At 36.8% G+C, this 11,174-nt stretch overlaps 1 protein-coding gene across 1 annotated transcript in view; it reads left to right on the top strand.

The window, feature by feature from the left end:
• Positions 1 to 390: 390 nt before the first annotated feature.
• The window catches only part of dpf1 (double PHD fingers 1), a 68,528-nt gene continuing 57,744 nt past the window's right edge, over positions 391 to 11,174 (top strand). The window contains 2 exon segments of the mRNA XM_051130090.1: positions 391 to 438; positions 440 to 504. Coding sequence (XP_050986047.1) covers positions 391 to 438; positions 440 to 504 — 113 coding nt within the window.

Below are 11,174 nucleotides of genomic sequence, written 5' to 3'. Positions count from 1 at the left end.
ATATAATATAATATAACACATGCAGATTACAAATATATATATATATATATATATATATATATATATATATATATTATTGACTCTTCTCGCTCTTCACAGCTGTCCATCGCTCTCTAAATCTCTACGAATCAAAGAAGCTATCGACATGAGAGCAAAAATACTGACAGACAGTCCAGCAATCCAACCTTGAATTTACAGTAGATGTTTTGGCTTGCCCATACAAAATCAAGGCGGGACTAGTATACAGTTAACCGCGTTGCATTGTGCTGTTTGTAGTACACGCGTCGCTGACTCCTGAAGCCATCAGGGGATAAAAACTACATTTCCCCGCACTGACCGTCAGCCAGTCGTGCTCCTATTGGCTGGCAGATCCAGCCGCAGCCCCAGAGAATGAATGAAATTGAAATTGCTGCTATATTACATGTACAATACCGGGGATCTGCAGTCTTACATTGTATCATTCTATATCAAAATGGCCACAGTGGTCCAAAATCCTCTGAAATCGTAAGTAAAAATATTTCTGTTTTTATGCTTTATGCAATACATGTCATGCAACAAACAGCGTTCGTTCTAATTCACAAATATGCAAACATCTTTAAAAGTATAAAATGCCGGCGAGGTTTAAACTACGAATGCATGTTGAAATGCAATAAATCCTAATGCATGCGACGACATTTTGTCATCTGGGCAAATATGGCATGTTTTAAAGTGCAGAGTCTCGGGTGTCATTTCTGCATATGCACAGTGATATGGAGGAATGTTGAGAATGTTGACCCGGCGTCCCTGGTCAGTATTGATCACTAGGAACTTACAGTTGTTGGTATTGGAATCGGAGAGTTCACTGCTAACCGAGTCTCAAGATAAACGATCGTACTGGAACCTTTTTGTTTTTGCTTTTGTGTAATATGATGGCAAACAAAACGAACTGGTTTGCTGTCTGTCAGAGGATAACGTTTAGGTGCAAACTGGCAGAACTGGAAAATGTTACAGTTATCACAACGAGCGAGTGGTTGCATTGCACGGGCTGATCACATACATTAGAATGTACAAATTCTATGCATCGTGAATTCTAAGTGTTCTTTTTGAGGCAAATACGTGTTTTAGCATGACATTTTAGTAGCGTGCAACATCTGATACCTCTTATGCGCCGTTGCATCAGTGCACATTTTGTGAAGTTTCCATTAGATTCCTTTGTGCACACTGACACATTTTTTCGGCGTGCGGCACGCAGACGCCACACGGGCTCAGTGCCAAAAATTGCTTTACATTCGTCTGCTAGAGACGGGGACCTTTCGAATGGGGAGACGTGTTTGTATCTGGCATGAATATGTGAGTGTAGCCTTTATAGGTATCTGGTAAAGAGGAAATTGCACTTGTGCCGGGTTTTAACCCGGGAGGTTGCATCTCTTTCCAGTAACTACCGCGACTGCCTACCTGGACCCAGTTTAAAACGTCTCCACAACGTTGTATTTTGGTTGCATCACAGTACATAGGGTTAAAACCTTGTCCAAACCAAACCAAAAAAAGTATGTGTTTTTATGCATGCAAGCATATATTAAATTATACTACGTTAACAAAAACTGGGACGTTTGGTTTATAGTACATTACGTTTGAAAAACAGTAAGATACCAAAAACACAACCAGGGCATTTATAAATTACAGAGTTTGTGGGACGTTGTCTTTTTATTTTATTTTATTTTAATACTAAAAAAGTAATCTGTGGAAAAAACCGGGCACAGCTGCCAAAATTTCATTATGTAAATTGTTAATTATTATTCATATTATATTCAGCTTTGCGAACGGAAAGACTTTTTGCGTTCTCAAGCGCGCAAAAACTATTAACTAGAGTGGTTCAGAGTCAGACATGATGCAAGGTTTTATGAGGTCAGGACCTTACCTTATGACAAATTATAGTATTTGAATAACTTACAATGTATATAAAAATAACAAACGATAGTAATATACGTGAAATAACATTTGGGTGTTGGTTACTATTGGTTGGGTATTGCTTCAGTACCGTTTACTCAAATTTAAACAAATAGTTTTGACGTAATTTGAATTCAGACGTATGTTTTGTAAAAATATGTATTTAGACTTGACAAATTAAGTGTGTATGGACACATGTGCTGCAAATATACACCTTTTTCTTCCCGTAAGAGTGGGCATGGCCATCTGTAAATGTTATGGTTCTGGATTCTGGTCTCTTCCAGCTATTTTTAGCTATAGAAAATAGCTAGTTTTGCTGCGTAATATTGCACATTGTTTTGTCTTGCCATATTATTTTAATGTATTATCTTAATTATGACCACACTGGTTTCCAGTGCAAACAGTTTACTGCACGTTGTTATTCTTCTCCTTATTTTCCTATAGTGGCTAAGCAGAGGGCTCACCCCTGTTAGCACACACACATGTGGGAGACGTCTATTTGACATCTGCATTTACATCTGGAAGATGTATTTTTTACAGTGTTTGGATGTTGGACGTTTCCAATCAGATGTCAAATAGACGTCTATTAGATGTCTATAAGATGTTTGTGATTTATAATGTATGTAAAACTGACATCTTGCAGACATCTGCCAGATGTTTGTACACAGCAGATGCTTTCCAGATCAAGTGGTCTTTAACAGACATCTTGCAGACGTACGTGTGCTATCTGGGACCCGTAGGCTTACTTCCGCGTTAAAGAATAAAGTGTTTACACCCTATCCTACAGACAGTACGTGTCTCACATGACCTTTCTGAATGGAAGCCTATGGCATAATTAATACCAATGTTAATTTCAATGTACACCAGAAGTTGTATATATGAATATTGTTAGCCTTTACCTGAGCTAATATGAAGTATCAATGAACAGTTGCATTTTTATTAACTAACAACACAGGTTGATACATTACATACTGTAATAAATGTATTATTATTCATTGTTAGTTAATGTCGGTTACCGCATTAACTAACGAGGCCTAGTTATTATACATGAATATTATAGTCATTCAGTACCTTGATTAACTTCGGTAGCACTACCTAATACTTTTTTGTGAAGGAATAAAATGGCTGTGGATTTTGTAAATCCGCAGTTTTGATTCGGTGACTCATGTAAGTAACTCATACATGACAAATCCTGCAGTATCTCACTGGGTTCCCTTTGGTTCGATCAATTTCCCTGAGCGATTAACTTTGTTGTTGACTGTGGATGGATGTTTTTAGTCATGTACAAGGTCAGGTGTGTGTCTCGGTGCATCTGAGATATTTGCATGAGAAACATGAATGAACAGAAAGATGGGCTGCAATCAGTGTCTGAATTACCGTGATGTTACGCTCTTCAATAACCCTCTTCAAAGAACCCAGTTAAAGTGCAGTACTTCTGGAGTCATGAGGAGATATCAGTTGAGGAGCCAATCTAATTTACATTACTGGCTTTTATAAATCACTCATTTTTAAGAGATGGTGATTAAATTATGCCTGCCTTGATTGCTGATTATCTGCTAACTGGCATGCCTTCACCAAAATGATGGCGTTTCATTGGGAATCTTTAAATCTTTGGATTAGTTTCCCACTGTTCTAGTTGCGTATTTCTGTTCGTTCGGTCTCTCTTCCTCTACTGGTCCTCACATCTCTCTAGTAATTACTCAGGTTCACTTACTGTCTCTATTTTTCCTCTATCTTCCGCTATCTCTCTCAGTCTCCTGAAGTGATGGTGCCCTGTCTCTTCCAGTCACTTCGTAGGATGCGGAATGCAGACTTCTTGGATAGTTATTCCGCCTTGCCTCACTGATCTGAAAAAAATGAGATCTGAATAATTCTTCACATTGACGCTCTAAGCCGAAGACTGTCACCCGGTTCTAGATCCTTCCTCCCCATCTCCATACTAAGGCCTTTTTAAATGTTTGTTTGCATAAGCGGCCGCAATTCTATAAGGGCATTTTTCTTCTTCAGAGACTGGTGGGCTGTTCTCTTCATTTCACTCACTCACTCACTTTTTTTTTTTTTTTACCAGAGAGACTCTCTTTGTCTTCAAGAGGAGAGAGAGAGACACAGATAGGTATTTTTAGCTCTATGACCTATTTCTCCAAAGCTACCTAACTCACTGTCAGTCATCACACTGTTGCTCAGGGATCTTATAGTGCGCTGCTAGCATCTATAGTCTATAGGTAGTGTACTGTGGTGTTGCACTTGAACTTAGCAGTTGATTAGAAGGTTAGAGAAGCGTGGTGTGCTCACTTTCACTGTTTTTTGGGAGGTGAGACACCTTGTGGGAAGAGCATCAGATGTGGACTGAGGAAGACCGAGGGAGGGTGTCGCTTCCTGATGACTCAGTCTTGTCAGTGTGAACATCTGAGTAAAGTAGTTTGAGGAATAGAAGCTTTGGCCATGCAAAAAAAAAAAAAAATGTCTGGACATCAGAAAAATCAATATAGAACTATTTTGGATAACCATAAAATAAATTTAACAAATCACAATATTATTCTATATTGTGGCCCACAAAGTGAGATATACCGTTGATTAATAGGCTATTGTTTGGCATTTTTGAGACTATTGTCATTGATATTATCCATGTTGCCAGTTAACAAAAATATTTATCTTGCCTTTTTTTCGGTTCCAAATTTGATTGACAGGTTCATCAATTTATTTGGAATTTTGAATAAATTGCAATAAACTCTCATGGCATTCGTATTTATGCTTGATCTCATTTGTATGTTTTTGCTCAATCTGCCATGTCATACTGGCAGTTACATTTATGGGTTATTGTAGGACATTCATGTTTTTATTTTTCCTCTGAAAATCACGTTTCCTTATGAATCTTTTTGTGAATTCACTGTAACACTGTATTTAAACATTTACTCAGAATTAATATTCAAAACATGACAATTCACTATTGACTTTTGTGTTTTGGGCGAATTACTGGCTAATTCAGATAAATTTATATGATTTTTTATTCGCAGGCGATAATGAACGCGATATTGCGTGGCTTGTCAGTGAATTTCGGCTCTTTGTAGTGAGTGCCGCTCCATAATGAATGCGTCTGACTGCACGTGATGGAAATTTACGACTAATCACGGAACCGGCATTACTGAAGAGATGCGCATCATAATCGCATGCGATTATTTGCACAGCCCTAATTTTTTTTAATGAAAAGCCAGCTGATGGTTACATTTAGGGGACAGATTTTTCATATAAACCATATGATATGCATGTATATGAAATTGCCATATTGTAAAATAGTAAGGTTTTTCCAATTAGATCGGGCTGGTAAATGTTGTGTACAGTAAAAATATGATTACAAAAAATTAACTATAATCACACTTTTTTTTTGCTTTATAATTGCGCAAATTTCACATTCAATCTTCAAATTAATATTGAAACAACATAAAGACAGTATATTTTTAAAATTTGAAGAGTTCGAAAAGTCCATCTGACGTTTTCCTTTAAAATAAGCATTTTTATCAGGCTCCTATGTATGGACCAATTTCGAGTAGACGTCACAGTTACATCACTCGCAGCTGCACGCACATAGTGGTTGCAGAAAAAACACTGGTAACAAGTGTAGAGAAACTGTTATTTAAACAATAGGTCTACATAATATTCACATATGCTGTTCATAGGGGACATATTATATTAGCCCTACAGTTACAGCATGAAATACTATTTAAAGCTATAACGTTTTACATTAACCTATTTTGTTGCACATATTCTGACCTTTTTTTTACTATGTGTCGAGACCATTCACTCAGTATCATTATCTCATTTTTAACTGAAGTGGCTTGAGCGGGTGGGTTTTGCATTTGAACTCTTCAATTTTGTTTAGTAGCATCTTTTTTTATGACTTAAGGCGAGTATCACTGATACCAGTACTACTGATGTCTCTATTAAATTGTTATTTTTTCCTAATATTTAAACATTGGCTATTTATTAGACTTTAAGTTATCAAACACTAAATTCTAAATTAAATATAGATGAATTCTTAAAGCTACAAACGTTATTAATTTCCTCTTTTTCTTTTGTTCTTTGATTAACAGACATCACAGCAGCTGGGTTGTTAGCATATTTGGCTGCTATTACTTTAAGAGCTTCCGCTGCTGAATGTGACGCGGATCTGAGGCCTGTGTTCGTAGTTTCATTCACATGTTTATGAAATGATACAGGCTACAGCGTGCACCACTGTATTCATGTGTGCAATTGAAGAGCATCTGCTGCAAGCATGGTATAACAGCTGACAGGACAGGATAATTCGTTTTTACTGACATATGGCCTGACAACATCTCATCTGACCACAGTTCACCATTGTTCTACTGAAGCTCCCTCAACACCTGTACCTTTTCCACGCTGCTGAGGTGAAGTGGAGTCCGCGTCTAAACAGTCTCCTGTTTGATGTAAAGACCATCTGCAACTAAATAAGAAAAATTCTTGTCAAGAAAACAACAGACAGAAGCAGCAGTTGTGAGTGGGGTGGCCAAACCTAGCTCCACCCTTGTGTTAACTGCATTACTTTTCATTAAACCAAAGTGTGATTAACCCAGATATTAGTGTAATATTAGTTATTCCCACCCATAGTTGCTAGGGTGTTCTTATTGATTGCTTACAAACTCAAGTCAGAGATGCACATCCTCAAACCTCTATAATATTCTGGACCATATGGTTTGTGTCCTTCCATCGGTGTAAGTCTATGGGTTTTTTCACCCAATTTATCATCTGCCAGGTGAAAATTGTAAGTCCTATGACTTCAAAAAGTAATATCACACCTCTCCTCAACAAAGCCACAATATTTGAAGTATCTTCTTCTTACAAAGGCATTGTTTGATTGAAAATGACTTTGTTTTTTTCAATCACACTGATATGTTGAGCTGGTGGTCTGCAGGGTTTTACTGCATAACACAATCAGAGGCTAGCCTGAACTGAGATCGCCTATAGGGCAGCGCTTTAAACAAATAATGATTGTGCCTAGCACTGCCTTTAGCAGATTATAGTATTATAGTGCTCTGTCCAAACAAAAAAAATATCCCTTAGTCCCTTAAATATATGGCTTTTACCCTGGATGGTGGACATCTGCATCCATCAAGGTGTTAACATCAAATGTCCACTGCATTTTTTTGTGCGTTGTTCACTCTTAGTATCTTGAACTTGCATGTTCGTGGCCTCGTGAGACTGTGTGTACTTTATGCTGAGCGTTAGTGTGTGTGTCAGTATGAATCAGAACATGCATTTGGAGCAGAAGAGCAGTACATGGCATGGTCCGTTGCTAAATGTGGGTCCATCAGAGGAGATTTATAGCTGTTCTTCTTTCGCTGTTATTAGGTGGATAGATCCTCTCCCCAGATTTCAGATATTATTAAAGTGCGAAGGGGCGAAATATTCATCTCTCTACCAAATAAACTGTCCCACTAGCCTTTTTCACTGGAGATCCATAGGAATACTCGTTTAAAGGAAACTATAGATGGTCCAGGAGGGAAACATAAAGCCTTAAATATGACCTGCGAAGAGCATCACGCAAGAAGTGCGAGGTGGAGGGCAAGCACCTGAGTGTATGTGTGTGAATGCTCTCAAATCAGTTGATAGGTCCCTAAATATGTATTTTAGGCAGTGTGAATGTGATATATGATATGAGGAATAATAAGCAATGGGATTTACCCTACTAAAAGAACCGTACGAGTGCACCTGTAAGCATCCCTGTCAGTCCTGCAGTCTTTTCAAGCAGTGGAACATGCGGCAGGACATCAGGTCCATGTTACACCACAGGCAACGATTTATGTGAACACATAGCCTGTGCCAGCAAACACAGGAGGGCAATTCAATATAGCAGACAAATGCCTCTGAGGATATATGGTTCTCTACTGCAACGAAGGATCTTGGGTATTTCATTTGAGCGAGGGTGTTTGCGAGCATCGCGGTCCGCGGTGAACGCAGGTGTCTTTAGCAGACAATCTCTGAAAATTCATTGAGCTTCTTCAGCATTAACACTTTTGGCGAGTACGTTTCAAATAGCTCATTTGGTGCTGCATACAAATGAGATGTTTTGACACTTTTTAAAACTGAAACTCCTCTCCAAGGTGATACTGATGAATATGGAACTAATTTCATGCTGCTTTGTGCATCCTTGGCTTTGTGCTTGGTGATCCAGGATGAATTTTCCACTGATAGTGGTTGAAGGTAAAACCATAGACTTTTGAATTGTGAAAAAAAATCATAAAAGCTGCTATCTTTAATGAACTTACCTAAATACCAACGTTTTGCAGCATTTGGTGACATTTTAACGCAAAGCAAACAACTAGTGCTTCATATGTCATGTGCAGCTTGCTGTCTAATAAATGTCATTTTCTGCTCCTAACTATTATTTCTTCATCTCTGGAGAAAAAATAAGTTTGGAAACACTTTTTAGTTGAGAAAAAGGGCTGTAACACAAATAAATTACACAAATGCTTACTTTTAAAAACTCCTAAAAAATCACGTCGTACGAAATCGCCACCTTGTAAAATAGTTATGTTTTCTCATGAGATTTCCCAAAAGCAATGTAAATCTTAGATCAATTGCCACCAATGGTCTGTACAATCAACTTATTTCACAATGCTTTTGAGAAACGCAATTACCTTGTTGGTAAATGCTGTGTAAAAATAAGATTTTTTAAAATTAAAACAGGTTTGTTTACAATGCGTTACGCAAAGAGATTTGCATAATTTATTTGTGTTACAGCCATTTTTCTCCAGAGATGAAAAAATAATACATACTAGCTCTGTTTTAAAAGACTGTATTGTATTTTTGCCAACTGTATGAAATATGAATAGATTTAACACACCCTTGAACATTACAGAAAAACAGCACAGAAACCGAAATATGTATGTGATGTACATATGAGATTATCAGAAAAAGCAAAAAATGTAGAGCACAAAATGGTTATAGTCATCAGCTGTTGACTGAATTTTGAGATGTAGGTATTTGAAAGATTTAAATGCTAAAACACTCTAAAGGCAATTCTTAACTATTTTACATTTTGGTAAATTGGTGGCCATAATTTCATATAGATCATAGCTTGAACCCTGCTGACTTAGATTTAGGAGTTAGGGACCTTAATGCTTACTTTTTTCCTAAAAATTGCATCGTACAAAATCACCACCTTGTAAAATAATTTTCTCATGAGATTTCCCAAAAGCATTGTAATGTTCCAAAGTGTTCTCTGCTTAGCAATGCTTTTGAGAAACGCAATTACCTGGTTGGTAAATGCTATGTAAAAATTTGATTTTTTTTTTTTTATTATTAAAAAAAGTTTGATTACAATGATTTCCTGTACTTGCATTATGTATTTTCAAAGCCATCAAGGCTCTATAAATGAGTTATGACGTTTTATTTAAACATTACGAAGAAACAAAGGAAAAAAAAAAATGCATTTGCAAAATAAATAATGTGTATGAACATGGAAGCATCTCATATGAAGCAAACTCATTTTTTTGCAACATCTGAGCTATTGGTACTGAATTTACATGCTAAAGTTTTTACGTTGCAAAATTTTAACGATAATAAGCAGTTCTGTCAGCTGTATGGTTAAACACTGTAATGCACTAAACTTTTTCATAGACAATACTTTAATGGAAACTTGGCTAGTGACAGAACAATTTGTACAACAGTCATGACAAGCAATTTTTTTTTTTTATTTATATTGACATTACTACTCATTTCTCGTTGTTCCGATACCGCTCTTTACTTTAATCTTAAGGGGGCGTTCACACTACACTATTTATTTATTTTTAAAAATATATTTATGGACTTTTGTATACCTTTTTTTGGACAGGACAGTATAGAGTAGACAGAAAAGCACTGGGTGGAGAGAAAGGGGAGCAGGATCAACAAAGGACCACAAGTCGAGATTTGAACTCGGGTTGCCATGAGCGCTGTTGCACTGTATGTCGGTGCACTAACCACAAGGCTATTGGCACTGACCCACTACACCGTTTTCAACTAATGCTAAATTTATTCAAAAACAGAAAAGCTTTTCCCTTGCATTTTTTAAAAAGTTTCACGTATACACTAGGGATATCACAATATAATATAATATAATATAATATCCAACCGCTCTGTATGACATCCACGGTTCAATACGCGCTTGTGATTTGAGGTTTTTGGGTTTTGCATTTAAATAACTTCCTTGATTTATTTCTCTCGGAATTTGCCGTATGTGTGCCCACGATTTCACGTTCTGAAATGTGGAAACGCTTCCCCGCTTATATTTGAAAAAGAAACACATGCGGAGCATCTTCCATTCTAATGACATGCAACAACTCTTTTATCCAACAAAAGAGTTATAAAAACAAGAGTTATAAAACACATTATAACTTGTTTTTAACTCACAACATCAGTCGAGTGTTTGAAATAACTTCCTTACGTGATCTGATGGGATTCTTATCACAGAATGAGGCAGACAATAAATTCTATACTCATATTCTATGTATGTCGATTAGCAATGGCTTATGAAAATACCCGAGATGGCTTGAAGAACACAGATAAACCATATATTATTGCACACGAGTGTTTATTGTCCTTACATTTCATCATTCAAAATGTTTAACGTTATATCTTGTTTTTATTCAGTTTTTATTCAGCAATAGCGATGCCTTTATCCATATTAGAGAAGCTGGAACGGAACGTCATCGGTGATACTTCTTTGATGCATATGTGGATTTTCTGCACGAGGGCGCCTTCTGAAACCTATTCTATTTTGCGTAAAAATCGAAAAAATAATACCTCTCTTAAAAGAAAAATAAAGCAGACATATACTAAACCACACTTTTTTCAGTGTACAGAGGTTTACTGGAATAGTTAATTTTTTATGCAACAAAAAAAAAAAAAAACAGAAACGAACCAAACCGAACCGAAAACCGTGGTTAAAAACTGATGTACGTATTGAACCGTGGACTAACTGTACTGTTGCATCCCTAGTATACATGACAACGTTTTCAAAACTATTCGCGTTTACACATATCCTCAAAAACAAAAATGCTGTATTGCAAACATATGTTTGTTCACTCTTGCCTTTAAAATTGATACGTACTGCACGTCTACATAAATAACACGTACTACGCGCAAGCACGATGTCACCGTTTTCAAAGATTCCCGTATTGGGTGTTTACACAGAAACGACTACACAAGTTTTTAGAAACTTGCACTTTGAAATCTGTTTTCAAAACTATGCA

This window comes from Labeo rohita, chromosome 15, assembly GCF_022985175.1.
Source record: "Labeo rohita strain BAU-BD-2019 chromosome 15, IGBB_LRoh.1.0, whole genome shotgun sequence".
Taxonomy (NCBI): Eukaryota; Metazoa; Chordata; class Actinopteri; order Cypriniformes; family Cyprinidae; genus Labeo; species Labeo rohita.
This window is presented reverse-complemented; position numbering and strand designations above follow the sequence as displayed.